At 48.9% G+C, this 19140-nt stretch overlaps 2 protein-coding genes across 4 annotated transcripts; both read left to right on the forward strand.

Annotated features, from left to right (window-relative positions):
- The first annotated feature begins 969 nt into the window (after window positions 1-969).
- pard6a (par-6 family cell polarity regulator alpha) lies at window positions 970-15225 on the forward strand. The gene is made up of 3 exons (XM_084673135.1): window positions 970-1255; window positions 3675-3897; window positions 11996-15225. Exons 1-3 carry the CDS (start codon window positions 1160-1162, stop codon window positions 12907-12909), a joined length of 1233 nt encoding a protein of 410 aa, XP_084529261.1. The 5' UTR covers window positions 970-1159; the 3' UTR covers window positions 12910-15225.
- Window positions 15226-16331: 1106 nt separating this feature from the next.
- On the forward strand, window positions 16332-18420 carry LOC146258362 (uncharacterized). Of its 3 annotated transcripts, none has more exons than XR_014729772.1 (4): window positions 16332-16507; window positions 17121-17208; window positions 17461-17699; window positions 17844-18420. XR_014729772.1 is itself a non-coding variant. In XM_084672774.1 (4 exons), the coding sequence occupies exons 1-4, from the start codon at window positions 16412-16414 to the stop codon at window positions 17951-17953; spliced, it is 600 nt and encodes a 199-aa protein (XP_084528900.1). In that variant the 5' UTR covers window positions 16332-16411; the 3' UTR covers window positions 17954-18420. The 3 variants fall into 3 exon arrangements, 2 of the variants coding, with proteins under 2 accessions (XP_084528900.1, XP_084528901.1); XM_084672774.1 differs by having other exon boundaries at window positions 17121-17275; XM_084672775.1 differs by having other exon boundaries at window positions 17121-17275; window positions 17461-17636.
- Window positions 18421-19140: the final 720 nt, after the last annotated feature.

Here is a 19140-nt window from a genome sequence, read left to right on the forward strand (position 1 = left end):
ATCAAAACAAAAACAACCTAAGTAAATAGCTACATTGAGATGGACAACACATATTACAAATAGGATTTCAAGGCTGGTCACATTACATTCAGTTTTTCCCTGATTTCATGGCACTCTTTTAGAAATCCTCCAGATAGGGGGGCTGTGTGTGTGTCTCTCTCTCGCTCTCTCTCTCCCTCTGTCTCTCTCTCTCTCTCTCTCTATCTCTCTCTCTCTATCTATCTCTCTGTCTCTCTCTCACTCTGCATTCCTGAATTCCTAATCTCCCCATTGTCACAGACAGTTACATAGGAGACCCAGGAACAGAGGAGGAGAGAGGTGAGGAAAGTAGGAATGTTTGGCCAAGGTCTCCTCTTTTCTCTCTCCAGAGCGCTGGTCTTCTTTTCAGAGATGTGAGTCTCTTACGTAAGCCCGAGGCCCACCTCTCTCACTCCATGTTCTCTTCAGAGAGAGAGACTGACACAGTGTGGTACTGGACCGATTGCAACACACCAGCTTACTGAGCCCAGGCCACGGTTGGCTGAGGTATTCAAATTGGAGAAGGGAGGGAGACTAGGGGGGCTGGGCTGGGCTGGGCCTGGGGGCAGAGGGCAGGGTGGGTAGACATAGAACATAACTCTGAAGTCGGATCAAGGACTGTTTCCAAGGTAAGTTATTTCTCCCTGGGAAGTATCGAAAGTAAACATGACCCCTGCTGAAGTTTTTATTACAGTCCATGAGTCACTTTTGTCGGAAATAATCTTAATCATCGGACGACTGGAGTTGAAGTGTACCGTCACTGACTCACAGTAACATCGGTACGCCTACCCCTTTCTTTTGTTATGATTAAAATCTCTTTATTTTTAGGAATTGGTCCCACCTGTCTAGGGTATCAACAGAAACGAGAACATCTAAAGGACACAGCAAGTGACCCCACCCCCGCCTCCAAGCGGCATGCCCATCTGACGTCATTGTTATTGAGGCAACGGTAGCGGCAGCGAAGCTCTGAAGGAACGTTTTCCCACATAGACCGATAGGCTACTGTACCGGACGGACCCTTCGCTGGCTGTAGTCTACCTGCCGTGAAAACCTGCCACAGGCCCCATGTTGCTGCGAGCCTACGCGCTGACGAAGGAGTGACAAACGTACCGTTCTATCCTGTTTCTAGGAAAGCCCGTGGATGGTTCTATCCGCGGGAACACATCGCGCAAACATGTCAAGAAACCATAGGACTCCGCTGAAACACACGGACAATTTGGTGGAGGTCAAGAGCAAGGTAAGACAGCACACGACAAGCAAATTATGTTAATAGCTTGTTATTGGCAATGCGTACCGAGGAACCGGACAGCGGGGGTATTGACTCGGAGCTTACTACATCAGGCGCGTGCATGGATGACACCCTCGATCTATCCAGGGCTATCTATCAAACCTTCCTGTCGTAGCTTCTAAATGGGATTTGTCTGCAGAGCTCTGCTTCTCATCTCGACTCGCTCGCTTGGATTATATATGGGGTACAAATCCCTTCCGACCAGGGGACATTAACTGGTATACATCCATAACATTATAGTCAGTACGTCTCTCCGGTTTGGGCGCGAGCTCAGAGCGTGTCTGTCTTATCTTCCACTGTGTTTTTAGCGGATGACAGCTTACTCGGTCTGTTCTATGCTCGGGTTTGCTGGGAGCGCTGTGTCCGCGGCTGTTGTTATCCTCTGTGAGGTGTTCTAGCGCAAGCCTCCGGTGCAGCAACGGAGCAAAGTCGGGATGAAAACAGCTAATTAGCCTATCTGGCCTTGCTGATTAGTCATGGAGGAGACACGGTCGTGAGGGAGGGCAGGGAGGAGTACTGTACTGGACACCAACTGACTCATTAGTGATCACTCATATGCATGTGGTCAGGAACAGCCCCTGGACAAACTTCCTTGAATTGATTCATTGTTAAAATACAACTCTGTCTGTCACCTTTTCTAATAATTATACTCAAAATAATTAGGGCTGTTATTTCTTTCTATTCATGTCATTGTATGATGAATACGGACAGGTCAGGGTGTACACAGTCATCAGACCCCTCTGTAAAACCATCAGGACGTTTGAAAACAAACCTTGTGTTTCCTGCTCCCTGTTTCTCATACTTCTTTCAAGGGCAGTTCACATTCAGATACTGCTAGATAAAAAGCTTGTTTTCAGAGAAGGGCTGAAAAGGTATTCTAGTAATGGATGCTGATAGAGAAGAACCGGTTCCTCTCTTGTGGTCTCCTTGTCTTTAATGTGTGTTGTGGTGGGTCCATCTCCAATCAGGGTATGGTCATCCTCGATCATCCTGTTTTGTCCTTGATCTTAGCTATGTAGGCTAGATTCTGTCCAGTCCCCCATCTGAGCCATGGAAACTCTATTCTGTTCCGGTCCGACCTTATCCCATATACCTCTCTTCCCTCTATGTTTCTATCCCCGTCTCCCCCTCCCCTGTGTATTTCCTGACCTGTTTGTTTCGTTACCATTCACTCATTTGTTTTTTTCTACTCTCTCTCTCTCTCTCTCTCTCTCCCTCTCTCTCTCTCTCTCTCTCTCTCTCTCTCTCTCTCTCTCTCTCTCTCTCTCTCTCTCTCTCTCTGTCTCTCTCTGTCTCTCTCTCTCTCTCTCTGTCTCTCACTCTCTCTTTCTCCTGTCTCTGCTGCTTATCTTTCCTGCCTCGCTCTCTCCTCTCCTGCCTCTCTCCAGCCTTTCTCTCCCCTGTACGTCCTCTCATGTCTGCACCAGTCTGTTCCACAGTGGGTGAGGTTTAAGTGTGTGGGTAAGATGTACCAATAGGGTGGGTGAGAATAACTGCATCAGTGATTAAATGAAATCCTGCCGTCTCACTGTCTGATTCTACCCTTTCCTGACTGGTCACACAGGGCCTGGGATTGGTTGGGCAGGCTCCTATAGAACTCCTGGTAGCCTCTTTCTGAGCCACCTACTTCCTCTCCCTCATAACCACCAATTACCAAATACTTATGTTACATAGGTCAGTTCCACCCAGGAGTTCATATCTCACGTTCACACTCATTTTTTTCAGTTTCTGCTGCTGTAGAAATGTCAGCTTTCCAGAACGGTAGCATTCTTAACCAGTCATATGTGTCAGGTCAGAAATGGTGGTGGGAAAGTGCTAAGTAAGACAATGTGTACCTCTCTCTTTCTCTCTCTCTATCTCTCTCACCCTCTCTTCCCCCTCACCCTCTCACTCTCTCTCCCCCCCCCCACCCTCTATCTATTTATGTCTCTTCTCCTGCCTGGTGCTGCTATCTGCACGATGTCTGTCTGCCTGGTTGAGGAAGCCAGTGTGTGCTGGAGGAAGTTTGAACATTTGTGGTTGAAAACAGAGAAACTGAAAAGAGCATTTGGGGAAGTGCAGAGAGAGAAGTCAAGTTTTCATTCAGCAGACCCGTGTATCCAAAGCAACGGTCATGGGGCGATTTGAACCTCCAGTGCTCTAACCACTGAGCTATAACCGACCCCACAGAAAGAGTGAAGTGGTGGTTTAGCTGGGTTACATGGCCGACCACTGCATTGACTCTCTAGTGTCAACTCTGCTGTATCGTGTCACTAGCTTCCATTGATTAACCATTTCTACTCTAGGTACCTACTCTAGGTACTCTAGCTTACTATGTAAGCCCAATTATAACTCCCGTGTTGTGTTCCTGTATCCTCGTGTGTGGCAGTTCGAGGCGGAGTACAGGCGTTTTGCCCTGAAGAGGACCGGTTCCGGAGGGTTCCAGGAGTTCTACCGGCTGCTGCAGACGGTACACCGCATCCCCGGTGTGGAGGTGCTGCTGGGATACGCCGACGTGCAAGGAGACCTCCTGCCCATCAACAACGACGACAACTTCCTGAAGGCCCTATCCTCAGCCAATCCGCTGCTCCGAATCATCATCCAGAAGAGAGGTGAGAGAAAGAGGGAAGATGGAGGGAGGGGGAGATGGAAGAGAAGGGGGAGAAAAGGTGGAGAGGGGAGAGGGGGAAGAAGGGTAGAGGGAGGGGGGGGGAGGGAGGACAGGGAAACTGGGGATGGGGATGAAAGGAGGGAGGGAAGAAAAGGGAATGGAGAAGGTGTTCTCTAACCGGACAGCTTGGACTCCTAAAATCTCCATGTTTGTGTCTGTAGTTCTGCTGTGTGTCTGTAGTTAACTGGGGTTCAGCACCTGTGTGAGGACAGGCTGGATTAGCTCTCTCTCTCTCTGCAGGATCACACCTGGCTGGCCCTCGGGTCCTGGCAGGGAACACAATGTCTCAACAATCCCTTTTGTGAAGTTGTTGACATGCCGCATGACTGGCTGTTATTTAGTGTTCCACGTGTGTGTGAGCCAACAGTGGAGTGACTGGAGAGCTGGTGATGAAGGAGTTGTATTGTGATTATGTGTATATGTGTGTGTGTGTGTGTGTGTGTGTGTTTCCTTGTATGCCTGGGTGCTGTTCATTGTTACAAGCCTGGCCAGCTTGGGTGGGTACAGTCATCTGGCACCAAGCCAACCTGAGGAATGCAGAGAGATGTATTGAGAGAGATGGAGAGAGAGAGGGGAGATGGAGGGAGAGAGAGACAGAGAGAGAAAGAGGGAGATGGAGAGAGAGAGGGAGATGGAGAGAGAGATGGAGAGGGAGATGGAGAGAGAGATGGAGAGACAGGGGGAAATGGAGGGAGGGAGAGACAGAGAGAGAGAGGGAAATGGGTAGAGCGAGAGAATGAAAGGATCAGGGCTCCTCTTCTTGGACTTATCAATAACTCTGTCTATCAATAACCCTCCTCTTGGCACCGTCTGTACCTTTCGGTCACCCTCGGCCCTGCTCAAAATCAGTCGCTTTATCTTTCTCCCAACCACTCAATGTTTTCAGCATGGGTCTGATCCACAACAGTTCTGCTGCAGGGTTGCATTCCAATCCCATGGCTGAAGCATCCAGCCTCCCCTTCCCTGTCCGGCTGCGCTACTCTCCTGGCTCGCTGGGCCGTTGTTGTGCTGGGTTGTTGTTTTGTGTTCCGGTCGAGTTGCGTAGCGTTGTTGGTTTGCGTAATAATGCCAATGAGAAGAATGGTGGCTGTTGTTTTGGGTCAGCCCAGACTGAGTGGGCATCAGTGTTCAGAAACGCTCCTGACACCGTCATCTTATTAGTGTTATTAGCTAAATACTGCTTTCCTCTTTCAGGGACAAAATAAGAACTCAGATTAGCTCTGGTTCAGGGTTTTAGCTCAGCTCTTTTCAGTCACCCTGGAAGTGTGTGTGTGTGTGTGTGTCCCTTACTTGGGGAGCTGAACCTCTCATCTCTACTCGGGTCTTATCGTCATGACAGCCGTAACTGTGCAGAGTGTGGTGCTGGATGATTACAGCTTTAATTCTTCATAGAAATGACCCTGGAACTTAATAGAGTGTTCTACATGCTCTTATTTTCATTCAATCTCAGATTAGTGGGTGGAGAGGAGGTGAGAGGAGAGAATAGGAGATGAGGAAAAGGATCTGGTTTTTATCTCAGTAAGAATATCTTTCTGCAGCCTGACTGTCTCTCTCTCTCTCTCTCTCTCTCTCTCTCTCTCTCTCTCTCTCTCTCTCTCTCTCTCTCTATTTCTCAGAGAGTGTGGTTCTCTCACCTGCTGTGAGTATGCGTGAGTGCAGTGGTAGCAAGTCACTTCACAACATGTCACTGACAAAATAAGATATCTCAGTAGTGATGTGTGTGTGTGTGTGTGACTGATTACCTGCGACAATGTGGACCGGCGTGCCCAGAGCTGGGCTCGACTGGAGGAGGACCCCGCTCTGTGCTGGTTGGACTGGCGGCGTCTGGATAGTGAACACACACACACACACCTTTGGGCCTTGATTTTGCAGGCATACGAAAACACACACACACACCCTGGTGGGCTCTAATAATGCTGCCATATGAACACACACACACACACACACACACACACACACCCTAGTGGGCCCTAATACTGAAGGCATACACACACACACACACACACACCCTAGTGGGCACGAGTAATGCCAGTGAGTGCTGTGGATCAAATGGATGAGGCTTTTAGCATGAGCTCATGTCTCATAGAGGCCATTCACTTTCCCACTGGTGACTAATGAGGCACACCACACATGAGATACTTCACACACACACACACTGCTAGACACACACACACACACACACACTCTCCACCAGCCACTCCATGTGAGCCCCATAAGCTCCACCCTGGATCCAGCCCCCCGGTGCAACGAGTGCCACCGGCCCCCAGCGACCCCCCCCCCCCCCCCCCCCAACCCCCTCTAGTGCCACCAGCGCCCCCACAGCTCCGTCAACCCCCAGCCCAGCCTGAGGTGAGATGCTGCCCGGGAGGGAGGTCTGTGTGGGGCTGAGACATCAGGGAGGGAGCTGGAGAGAACCTGTTGTTTCTAAATCTGTCTCAATCAGGAGGAGTTATTTCACCATGGGGCTGGTGTGCTGTTCATGCTGGAGCATGACACGCTAACTCACATTACACTGGCTGAGGAGGGGGAGGAGGGGCAGGGGAGTGGGGGGGGGGAGGGGCAGAGGAGAGGGGGGGGAGGTATAGATACATAAGGATAGGAAGGGCGGAGGAGATCCGGAGGAGAGAAAGAGGGAAGGAAGGGTTTTCATTTTGCTTAACCTCTCGAGAGGGCCTATAGACAGCTCCCCGAAACATGTCCTCCAGCGAGCCGTCCTCCTTAAACACACACGCACATGCTATGGGCCATGCGTCGGTTGTTTTTAGCCGATATTCCCTCCTGGTCCCCCTGCAGCGTGCACTCAACTGAGCCTGACACAGCTGCTCCTGCTCTACACACACCCCAGGGACACACTCTGCCCCTGTGTGTGTGTGTGTGTGGGTACATGCCATTGTTTGTGTTCACATGTCTTTGTGTATGGTGTATTTGTATTTATGCAGTCATGTGTCAAGCACAGTGTGTGTTACATGAGCAGAGAGTCTACGTTTAAGACGTGCTATCTCTGTCTTTGTCCCTGCGAGTTTTGATTGGCTGACGGGAGCTTTACCGATTGGTTGCCAACATCACTGCTCTACAGGGGATAAATTATTCACAAGCAGGAGGGATAAAGAGAGGGGAGACGAAGTTTGGAGAAGAAAGGGACGCGGAGAGACAGATTTTTGTTGGTAGCAAAGGAGAGAGGAAAGGGGAATAGTCAGGAGGAAAGAGGATGAAGAGAGAGAGAAAGAGAGAGAGACATGGAGATAATGTGAGAGAGAGACAGAGACAGAGAGACCGAGGGGGAGATGGGGAGAGGGAGAGAGAACATGTGTTGAGCAGGTGGATGTGTTTGGGCAGCACCAGACTCTTTGTCACTGCCTGTGAGGGAATGTGACTCTACATCCAGATCCCTCCAGGTGGGCCTAATCTATCCCGCTCCTAAACATAGAAGAGATGCCAGAGGTGTGGAGGAGAGGGGGGAGGGAGGAGGGGTGAGAGAGATTGTGTGTGTGTGTGTGTGTGTGTGAGAGAGTGAGAGAGTGAGAGAGTGAGAGAGTGAGAGAGTGAGAGAGTGAGAGAGAGAGAGAGAGAGAGAGAGAGAGAGAGAGAGAGAGAGAGAGAGAGAGAGAGAGAGAGAGAGAGAGAGAGAGAGAGAGAGAGAGAGAGAGAGAGAGAGAGAGAGAGAGAGAGAGAGAGAGAGAGAGAGAGAGAGAGAGAGAGAGAGAGAGAGAGAGAGAGAGAGAGAGAGAATGCGTGTTAAATCGTGTCTTGTATTGTCGGCTGTCCATAAGCCAATATAGGATCGTAAATTAAATGTAGCGACAAGGGCCTCCAGCCCCCCTGCTGTCAGCTACCAGCTGATGGAGACGTCAGACTGGTGCACTACAGTGATAAGACTGACCTCAGCTAATCACAGCCGTTGGGTCATCTCAGTCTTACCTGATTGGTCCACACAACCTCCAGTACACACCCAGGCTTGGTGTTGACAGGACAGAGACAGAACAATCATTGACAAAGGAAAAAAAGAAAAGAGAAAAAAGATGTGTTAGAAAGACGTTTGACCCCCCTCCCCCACCCCCCAGATGGGCAAGCTAATAAGGGATGAGAGGAAGTTCACATGCTCCATGTTGACTGTAAGAGAGGGTTAGGATGTCATGCAGACAGACACAGATGTGATGAAGAGCTTCATAGAAAACAGAGCACTAATAACAACAGTCTATTGTATTCCAGTCATTAGTGTGTGTGTGTGTGTGCGCCTGAAGCAATCCTGAGATGAGATTAGAGGGGGGGGGATTAAAGATGGACACAGTCCGCTAGCTAATCCCACACACATCCCGTTAGACACAACCGGTGTCTGTGTGTGTGTGTGAGACATGACCTACTAGTCAGTGTACCTGTTCAGCCTCCACTGGCCTGCCTTGCACCTGCTGTGTGCTCATTGGGTGACTGTCTCTGTGGGCTCATGCTAATGCTGCCTTCCAGCTTGTTTGGTGGGAGGCGCTACAGGATGTGGTGCCCGGGACGTTCGAGGTAAGGGTGTAGGTGTAGCTTGTGTTCGTCTGCAGGAGTGGTTAGGCGGTGTGGAGTCTGTTTACATGGGATGAAACCGCGGGGCGTGGGGGTTGCCATGGTGACCATATGGCACGGCCTCAGCCTCCAGATGGAACCCAGGGTGAGGCCACTCCTCCTGAGTGTGTGTGTGTGTGTGTGGAGGTAGTTCTGAGTGTGTGACCACTCAACCAGTCAGTCATTGTCAGTCAATTGTCCAGCCAATCAGCCTTCCAGCCAACCAGCCAGACAACCAGCCAGCAAAGCATTTACTGCTGCTCTACAGCAATAACCACTGGGATGAATGGTTTCATTCAGTAATGAGTTCCTGGCTGCAATAATATAGCAAGATGAAGAGTAAACTCACGGTTATAGGTGTGTGTGTTTAGAAAGTGTGTGTGTCTAGAGTAACCCAAACCATCTCGTACTGTAATAACATCCATGTGGAGCCCAGTTTTCCTATCAACAAGCTCTCCTGTTCTGCAATAACACCATCTCCTCCAACACTAGGCCCTGTCGCTGGGGGAGAGGTGCTGGGGGGGGCAGCTAAATGCCCTTTTCACCTTTTCATTGGCTTGATACAAGCATGTAGTTATGTGTGTGTGAGAGAGACACAGAGACACAGAGATAGAGAGACACAGAGATAGAGCATGAAAGAGAGAGGGAGAGATGGGATGTGGAGAGGGGAGGAGAGAGAGAGAGGAAGAGGGAGAGAGGAAGAGGGAGAGAGAGCAGGTCAGAGCGAGGAGGGGAGAGAGAGAGCAAGAAAGAGAGAGGGGGAAGAGGGAGCGAAAGTCTATAGCATACTAGCACAGGAGGCAGACTTATGGTTGGTTAGAATTCACTAACAGTAACATCTCTCTAAATAGTTGACTTTGTTAGTGAAAGGTCTGATGCAAAAGTCAGCCTGTGTGTGTGTGTGCACGTGTATGTCTCTGTGTGTGTATGCACATTTGCGCTAGTACGTCTGTGTGTGTGTGTGTGTGTGTGTTTGTGCATGCGGGATCAGAGAGGGAGGTTTGAGGGGATCAGCAGTGTCTATGCCTGCAGGCTGCAGACAACCAGCTCTTATTGTTGTTCCTCTGTCAGCTGAGTCAGCCTACCTCTCCACACACACACACACACTCTTTCTCTCACACACACACACACATGCACTCACACACACTCTCACACACACACACTCTCTCTCACACATACACCCTTTTTTTCTACTCTCTCTCTCTCTCTCTCTCTCTCTCTCTCTCACACACATACATCCTCTCTCTCTCTCACACACACACACACACACGTTTTCTCTCTTACTCTCTGTCTCTCTCTCTGCACACACCAACACAGTGCTCCTTAGGGAGGTGGCCAGCCGGCCTGTGCATTAGTGTTTGATGTCTCACCATCAAAGCTGATCTCAGACCTGTTGGTCGATATAGCTCAGAGCATCTGCTGAGAAAGAAAGTGAAATGGTTGATAGAGAAAAATAAAGAGATTGGGAGTTTGAACACTATATTATCCTCCTAAAGGCTGTGCAAAGATCACATGACATGCTGACCGAACAATTATGCAGTGCCGTACCAGAATATTGTAGGACAGCGTCGACTGTATATGTGAGGAGAATGATGGGGTAGGTGGAGGTCTACCCAGACATGGTGTCAGAAGCTCCATCATGGCTACAGTATGTGTCTAGTAGCAGTGCAGCCCCAGTCTGCAGCCCCTGCCCTCCTTACAGTCCTTCTCCTCTTCCCTCTGGAGTCTACCAGACCAGACTAGCTTTTCTCCTCCTCCTCCTTCTCTTCCTCCTCCTCTTCCTGGAGTCTGCCAGACCAGACACGCTCCTCCTCCTCCTCCTCCTTCTTCTTCACTGCTTAATAACACAGAGCTCCTCTCTCTGTGGGGGACTACACTAATGGGAGGACAGGGGGAAAACAGACGAGAGCTCTTGTCTGTACACACACACACACACATATACTCACGCACAGGCTGAAACTCACATGTATACTATACTCGCATAAAACACATTCACATCCCGGAATATTCAGCTTGAGTGTATTTCCCTTTAGAGACAGAAGTGGAAACGGTAAACAAGCTATCTTGGGAGGAATCTGTCCTCATCTTTCTTAGGTGTTGATTTCATTTTCCCAGCATGCAGTTCTCTCCATAACGACATCCAGCCCTTTACTAACCTCTCCTACCGCCCTGTTCCATTCCTCTCCGCAAGTTTGGTACTGTACAGGAGATCTGGATTCTGCACTTTTGCACTCTGCCTGTTTTTGTTATCACATTATATGTTTATTGTCGCGCGCCTTCAGACCAAAGCAGTTTCCTGGGTCTTTCAAAACCTACTTGGCAATAAACCTGTTTCTGATTCTGACTTCCGATTCGGAGCTTTCCCTAAAAGTGGGTGGCTGAATTAGGGGTTATGTATGGGTCTCTAAAGCAGTCAGAAATGCTCTGACGAGATGGTCTCAGTTCCCTTCAAACAAGGAACTGTGCCTTTAACCTGATTTATGGAAAGGTTGATTCATTTGTCTTGGATTAAAACCCAATAATCTCTCTTGATCTTTGACCGTCAGTCTGCCAAAGCTAGATCTAGTCGCCAACCGGAAACCTCCAACCGGAAAGTCTCCATGACGGGTGACAGCGGGTTTTCCAGTCCCCTCCCTCCTTCACCCCCCCCCCCCCCTCCTCATCACAGTCCCCAGCCCTGTCGCTACCACTGTTTTATACTGGCGTCTACCAACTGACCCAAGTTGAACAATGGATTTTGGTGTTTCAACACCCATTGACACTTCCCTGCTGTATGACTATGTTAAGCCTGTGTTCAGCTCCTCTCTTTCACCAACCGTCTCTGGAGGAGGGGATCTCTCACTGAATTGCTCCTCCCAAGGTTTCTTCCATTTTTTTCTCCGTTAGTGAATTTTTCTGGGAGTTTTTCCTTCCTTGAGGGTTTAGGTCGGTTGAGGGGCAGTCCTATGGGCATATGTGAAGCCCTCTGTGACATCCTTGCGTATAAAAGGGCTATACAAATAAGTTTTGATTTGATTTTCGACCGGGAGACTGTGGGAGGTGGAATCCCCATTATGTCAGCTGTCCTCCATCTCTGGTACCCAGTCTACAACATGATGTTCCTCTCTCTATCCCTCCATTTGACCTCCCTGTCTGACTGTCTCTGCTCCAGGGCCCTGTTATCTCTGCTCTCAGGCTGGCCTGAGTGTGTGTGGGCTGGAGGGAGGGGAGGGCTTGAGGGCGGAAGACTGAAGAATCAAGTCTGACAGCATTGTAGAAAGACAGACAAACGAACAGCGATGTTGATACAGTATAGATATAATAAACAGTAGAACCCACACTGAATTGTACATTGTCTGTTATTTGGGGGATTTTTCCCCAGACTGAGTGAACTCATTATATACAACAACAACGCAGTGTGGGTAATACATACACATTTAAAACGAAATAAGCTCAACTGTGTTCTCTCTGTTTTTTCTGTGTGTGTGTGTGTGTGTGTGTGCGTGCGTGCGTAGATGTGGATGAGCCAGTGGTCTTTGCCACCAACTCTCTCCAACGGAGGAGAAAGGGCCTGGCGGGGCTCCGCCCAGCTCAGCAGAAAGCCAAACCGGGACTCCTGATTGGTCTTCCCCAGGACTTCCGGCAGATTTCCTCCATCATCGACGTGGACATCCTGCCGGAGACCCACCGCCGTGTGCGTCTGCACAAGCACGGCTCCCACAAGCCCCTGGGCTTCTACATCCGAGATGGGGTGAGCGTGCGCGTGACGCAGCAGGGCGTGGAGAAGGTTCCGGGCGTGTTCATCTCCCGGCTGGTGAGGGGCGGGCTGGCGGAGAGCACGGGGCTGCTGGGGGTCAACGACGAGATCCTGGAAGTCAACGGCATTGACGTCAGCGGGAAATCCCTGGACCAGGTGACGGACATGATGGTGGCTAACAGCCACAACCTCATTGTCACCGTCAAACCGGCCAATCAGAGGAACAACGTGGTGCTTCGTGGGAGCAAGGCATCGGCGGCCAACAGCTCCACCGGCTCCGCGGGCTCCTTTGTCTCCCGTGACTCCGCCCCCAGCCCCTCCTCCCAGAGCGTCAGCCACAGTCACTATAGCAACAGCAACAGCGTCGCCGAGGGCGACAGCGACGAGGACGGCGACCTCATCATTGAGAGCGACGGCCTGCCTTCCTACGTGCCACACCCCGTGTCCAATGGCAATGGTAGCCACGGCGACTTCCCGTCGGCCTCGTCCCCAGGGCACGGGCCCCTCCCCCAGAGCGTGTCGCTGCCCAGTAGTGTGTCGCTGTCGGACAGCAAGGCCTCGCTCAGCTCGCTGACCACGCCCACCCAGAACGGAAGCCCCGCCCCCAGCCCGGCGAGAACCAGTAGCAGTCAAGAGAGCATGAGAGAGGACGGCAACATTATCACCTTGTAACACACACACTTTGGAATGCCCTGAAACCCACAAACGCCCTGGTAGGAACTAAGACACGCTTGAACACTCTGGTTCCCCCCCCCCCCCCAAGGCTGGACACAGGCGATGCTCTGGTGACCTGGTTGGTAGTACGACGTCTCTCTCTCCTTGTGGAGCAGAGAAACAGTTATGATGTCATCCTCAGTGATGCCTGGCACCAGTACAGTTAACCAACCAACCAACCCAGCAGCAGCTGTCTGACACACCAGCAGGCATCATGACCTGACTGACGTACACATCACACACTGGAACATCAACAACAACACACAGGGCATTCTTGATTCCAGGAAGTGGCTGTCACCACACAGGAAGTGCCTTGGGTCTTCCTATGCACTCAACTTGTCCATGCCTAGATCACGTGACCTGAATCACCTGACTCCATCTAATCCTCGACCTAGATTGCCTGAGTCACATGACCTGGGTCTCTCCAGTCACCTGATCTGGGAGCTTCTGCTGTTTATTTTTACGTGTCTTTTAACTTTCAAGAATATCTTAGAAGACAGGTTGATTTACTGCACACTATGATGTCACTGACTGACTGACCACTATGCGTGCCCATTGGTCCATGAGTTGGCCTTTGACCTCCTGATATTTATGTAATATTTTCTTTGGGGTGTGACACCTACTATGGCCCAGAGAACAATAAGAGATCGCAGCATTATCAGACTGGTTGCTTCACAGAGCTTTCACATTCTGTGGTGTTGGGGGCTGTTGTCCCAGTCTTGTCCCCTGACACCCCACACTGTCCTCACTAGCAGTCTGGTCTTGTCGACCGATAACTCACAGTCCCTCCTCCCCTCCTACTCTTCTCAAACCCTCTTTCCTTTCCTCCAGTTCTCGTCCCCTGCTCCTTCCTTCTCCACCAAGTCTCCCGCCAACCTAATCTCTGCTGAGTGGAAATATACAAACACACAATAGAGGACAGACCTACAGCTCCAGCTCAGGGGTCGTGACCTCTGCCAGACTCAGCTGTTTACATGCACACTTATTACTGCTGGGGATTCTGGGTAAAAATAAGGAAATTCCTCTCATGTTTGGAGAGCCTAAAGCAATGCACACTGGGACCTTGTTCACACAGACCACTCCTGTCTATAAATGTAAACCTGAGGCTGTGTGTGTGTGTGTGTGTGTGTGTGTGTGTGTGTGTGTGTGTGTGTGTGTGTGTGTGTGTGTGTGTGTGTGTGTGTGGTTGAAACTGTAAAACTACCAAGGGGATTTTTGTTAGTTCTCCCGGTGTTGATGTCTGTCTTTCTGTAGATTCTGTGTGTGTGTGCGTGTGTGCGTGAGAGAGGAAAAGAGTGAGTTGGTCTTTTGGTATGTGTGTCTATGTGTAGAAACAGAGAATCACGCCCCTACTGGATCAAATAACCCACCACACCAGAGCTATATAATATGGGGTTTTCATGGTTGTTGCAGGTCAGGATGTATTCTTGTCTGAATCCAGCTGCAATAACAGCTGTCGTAACTCACCTCTCCCTGCCAGGGGAGGTAGCTAGCCTGAGAGAAGTATCCCCTCCCGCTGGTCAGAGAAACAGACAGCAGAGGATCCCTTGGTCATCTGTAGCACAGCAGAGTCAATCATTCTTTGTGTTATGACTCTTTTGGGATGGTGGTCAGATCTGGGTCCCAATTAGGGAAGAGCTGAGGTTCCAGTATCTTCTGAGAGGAGAGAAGTAGCAGGTGGTTCTCTGAGCTGAGAGCTGATCAACTTTTTCCATGGGAGAGAGAAACCATCATTAGAGGATAAATGCGATGTTCATGTATGTTTAACACTCTGCACATGGACAAAAAGTGGAGTTGCCCCTCGAATCACCTGAGTTCCCAAAAGCCAATGATGTATCATCTGCTTATAGACCACTGTCTGTGCGCGCGCACGCACACACACACACACACACACACACACACACACACACACACACACACACACACACACACACACACACACACACACACCACCACCACCACCACCACCACTGAAGACTGCTGTGTCTGGTCTAGTGTGTAACTATGTGTATATATAAGTGATTGAAGAATATAAACAAGGGATTTTTAATCAAAGGGGAGAGCTTTTGTAAAAGAACATTTTATAAATGTGTAAAATATGGAGAATATTTTCTTATTCTTGTACTTTTATTTGTTAATGAGAGCTTCCTGTTTGACAGGGAATGTGTAGGAATCTTGATGGGCCCGGCTGTACTATACTGTGAATGTCATATAGAGATATACTGATTATATAAGAAGACATATTATTAGAATAAAATATTATGGAAAAGGTAATTGTTGTCATTTAATCACCCTGAGAGAGCAGTTTTCTTGTCCAGTGATTATCTCTCATTTCATTGCACAGTTGTAGTCGCTGCAATGCTGCCATCTCCTGGTCAAGTACGAGCGAAATATTTAATTATGAACGAACATGCAGAAAAAGATATTTTGTTAGAAAAGTATATAGACCAATTATCACCCTACGTCACAACTGTCAATCAGGCTCAACTGCGCATGTCGGTTGCAAAAGGCGAATTTCTCCCTATGATTTCTCCCCGATCTATTACACTTGGAGTGTCGCATCAGGTCATCATCTCTGGCCACTGGATTGCAGGGCTTGATATTAACTTTTTGAGGCTCTTGGCCTTTGGAAAAATACATTGACGTCTCACTTGTCAATGCACAAAAGTCACTTGACCCCAATACCCTTAAATAGCCTGACAAAGTGATCGGGCAAAATTGACGGCAATTGACGAATGAAAGGGGCTCGGTTAAAGAAATCCGAGAAGCTGGCTATCTTCATCAGGCTCGTATGTAGCCTACATTAGGCAGTCCTCCAGACGTTTCTGGTGTAGGCTAGAATGGAATGAAATAGGCTACAACATTGTGCACACTGCCAGTAAGCCAGTCTGACTGAGGCTAACGTCAAAACAGTGTAACGGGGACGCAGTCTCACTCAGATTGCCAGTTAAAACAAATCGGAAAAATAATCGGACCAGCTGGCTAAAAGCAGAACTCCCATATCTTTTGAAAGCTGCCCTGCTCGACTTTTTTGATGTAGAATTGACTGTAAAACTGTAAAATTAGGAACTTTCCCATACACAAAAGAAATATATATATATATATATATTTCAAATGTTGTCTATTGTGACATGACGTGAAGACATGGTTGCCGCTCGATGCGGTCTGTAGCCTACCGGGCGACATTCTCACTCAAATTTCAAGACTTTCGTGACCCAAATCAAAATTCTGATGCGACAGATCAATGGGTAATCGCTTTCTCTCTTAAAAGGCTGTCCTCCTCGACGAAAATGCAGAAAAATATGTTTGACGGGCCTGATACAATTTGGATATGTTGCACGCCCCTATATTTCCATGGCAACCTATTAAAATGGAATTGAATAGCCAATTTAACCTATAACTGGCCACTGCTGAACAATCAATCAGGATACCCAGTCATTCTCCTAATTAAACTCCCTCCATGTCATCTGAAAGTCAGATAACGGAATCTGCTCTTCCAGAGTTTTTTGAAAGTTTTGCGAAGATCTTGGACAAGCCTGATATCAAAACGTTTGAGGTGAAAGGAAGCAGAATAAGACATACTAAAATCTCACATCTCTGTGAGTGTGAGTAGGCCTAGTAGCCTACAGTACGGCTACAGTACCTAGGCTAGCAAGTGTTAACGGTTAAGTTGGCGTTGCCTGGTGTCGATGGGACATCTAGGCTAAAGCTACGTGTCATTGAACCGCTGTCCTGGTCAACTTCACAGGTTTTGGCCGACAATCAATATTCAAATTACATTCACACGGAACAAGGACCGCTAGTAGGCTACCTGGGGCCTCAAACGACGGAAAATGCTAAACGCCACCGTCTCAGCAAGCAGGGGTGCCTGCAGCTGCCTGAAGGGGGCGCCAATATGCCAATTCCCCACAAAGTGAAATTATAGATAGGAGGAAACCGCGCAGACTTTTTTTTATTTAGTTAATGCTTGTGCGCCCCCCACGTGACATTAAAAAATGCCGCCCGTGCCTAAAACCGCACTTGCCAAGGACAACTGTTGTAGGCTTTTAAATCCGGATAAATTCAATTAATCGGAAAGCCATAGGCCTACGTCAGCCTATAGCCCTTGGGGTCAGCCCCAGCTGTCAGTGAGCCATAAAGATCATTTCTTCCTGTTCTGTCTTTCCTAGTGGAGTGGAAATGGAAAATATGTGGCGGTGCACCTGCAGCTGTATCAGGAGGCGTTAACGTCCCAGCGGGAGGAGTTGTCCGTCTTTGGTGAGCAGAAGGAACTGCTCTCACTCTCCACATTCCTGTACTCAAAGGGTTTCAAGAAAATCTCCAGGTGACAACATAAAATCGTTATTTTACCATTTTCAAGTGGTCAACCGCATCAAATCCATCCATCCATGTAGCCTATTCATATAATATGAACTGATCGTTCTCCGTTATTCGGCTTTACCTGTGCTTGCGTTCAGTCACCTGTACGTGTGTTTTAAAGGTACTGTGTTGTTGTTTGTTGTTGAGAAGGAGGTCCAGGAAGGACACACTAGTGCTGCTACACCCACAGTTCCACCGCCAGCCAGCCAATCAGAGTGGAGACCAACCACATGCCAATCAGAGTGGAGACCAAACACAAGCCAATCAGATTAGGATCAGGAAGAAGAGGAGGTGTTCTGATTTGTCCATCTCTCCCTCTAACAGAGGTGAGCTTGTGAAGAGACAGAAGACAGGCCATTCACACCCACAGGCTCCTGAAGACATCCCATGTAAGCACCAGAGATACAATACCAACACACACACACACACCTTTGTGTCTGTCTCAGGTAACGTCATCCCCAGTCTGCATGGCCTGATGGTAACTGTAGTTCAGTAGGACTGTATTGACCGCTTTTGTGTCTTTCCTGCTCTAGACGTCCCAGAGCTGAGGAGGACTGTCAGAGATCTGTACCAGTATATCAACCTCGACCTCCATGAGCCAGCCCACCTCTCCCCCCGTCCTCTCCACATTCTCCCTTCATGAACCTCTCTCTCCCTTCATGAACCTCTCTCTCCCTTCATAAACCTCTCTCTCCCTTCATGAACCTCTCTCTCCCTTCATGAACCTCTCTCTCCCTTCATAAACCTCTCTCTCCCTTCATGAACCTCTCTCTCCCTTCATAAACCTCTCTCTCCCTTCATGAACCTCTCTCCCTTCATGAACCTCTCTCTCCCTTCATAAATCTCTCTCTCCCTTCATAAACCTCTCTCCCTTCATGGACCTCTCTCTCCCTTCATAAACCTCTCTCTCCCTTCATGAACCTCTCTCTCCCTTCATGAACCTCTCTCTCCCTTCATAAACCTCTCTCTCCCTTCATAAACCTCTCTCTCCCTTCATGAACCTCTCTCCCTTTATCGGTCGTTCTTCCCTCTTTCTTTATGAACTTCTCCTCCCGGTCCCATGGGGATTCTGCATCATATACTCCTCAGGATGGTGAACCTCCCTCCCTCCCCCTTTCCCTCCCTCCTTCCCTCCCTCCCCCTTTTCCTCCCTCCCTCCCTCCCCCCTTCCCTTCCCTCTCCCGGCTGAAACACTCCGGCTACTTCCTGATTGCAAAAAAAAGAAAAGGTTTAGTACATTTCACAAAAAATAACAAGAGACAAAACATATGCTTATGGATGTGTATTTTAATAAAAATAATTCTGTCAAAATTAAACAGAATACAATATCTTTTTAGCATGTTTCCAGTACATAGGTATGTTTTTATTATATATATTTTTTTTACATTGTTTTAAAGGTTTTTAAAGTTTCATGCTAAGTAGAGGGTAACTCATTTCACAAATGCTAAACTCAAAAACTCAAAATAAGAACTTAAAACCGTATATAAGAAGTCAATTGTGCACAGCTTGTTGTCTATTAGTACTAAATCCTTCAGCGGAGGCTTCAGCGCTGGTGCTGACCCGGACCCTGAGGAAACACAGTCAACACGCCTCCGACCTCCCATCCGACCCCTGTCTGACGAAAGGCTGCAGACCAGGAAAGCTATCTGGCGTTCCTCAGCCCAGAGCACTGGCTACTAGATTGGAGGGGAGCAGGGTTGACAGTCTTCAGACAGTCCAAGACAGAGGAGAGCTGAGACAGACGGTGTACTCGTACGAAGGACTGTCTGTCTGTGTGTGTGTGTGTGTGTATGTATGTTACTACAGGTATGCATGGGTGCCAGTGTTTCT

The sequence above is a fragment of the Hypomesus nipponensis genome, chromosome 14 (genome assembly GCF_054491055.1).
Source record: "Hypomesus nipponensis isolate SF chromosome 14, ASM5449105v1, whole genome shotgun sequence".
In the NCBI taxonomy this organism is placed as follows: domain Eukaryota; kingdom Metazoa; phylum Chordata; class Actinopteri; order Osmeriformes; family Osmeridae; genus Hypomesus; species Hypomesus nipponensis.

Excerpts from the sequence above, each read along its gene's own strand:
- LOC146258362 (XM_084672774.1), top strand. The coding sequence starts at position 16,412 with ATGTCATCTGAAAGTCAGATAACGGAATCTGCTCTTCCAGAGTTTTTT. Across the intron at positions 16,508-17,120 it reads CTGATATCAAAACGTTTGAG|TGGAGTGGAAATGGAAAATA; the intron begins GTGAAAGGAAGC and ends TGTCTTTCCTAG. Across the intron at positions 17,276-17,460 it reads GGTTTCAAGAAAATCTCCAG|GAGGTCCAGGAAGGACACAC; the intron begins GTGACAACATAA and ends GTTGTTGAGAAG.
- pard6a (XM_084673135.1), top strand. The coding sequence starts at position 1,160 with ATGGTTCTATCCGCGGGAACACATCGCGCAAACATGTCAAGAAACCAT. Across the intron at positions 1,256-3,674 it reads TGGTGGAGGTCAAGAGCAAG|TTCGAGGCGGAGTACAGGCG; the intron begins GTAAGACAGCAC and ends CGTGTGTGGCAG. Across the intron at positions 3,898-11,995 it reads AATCATCATCCAGAAGAGAG|ATGTGGATGAGCCAGTGGTC; the intron begins GTGAGAGAAAGA and ends GTGCGTGCGTAG.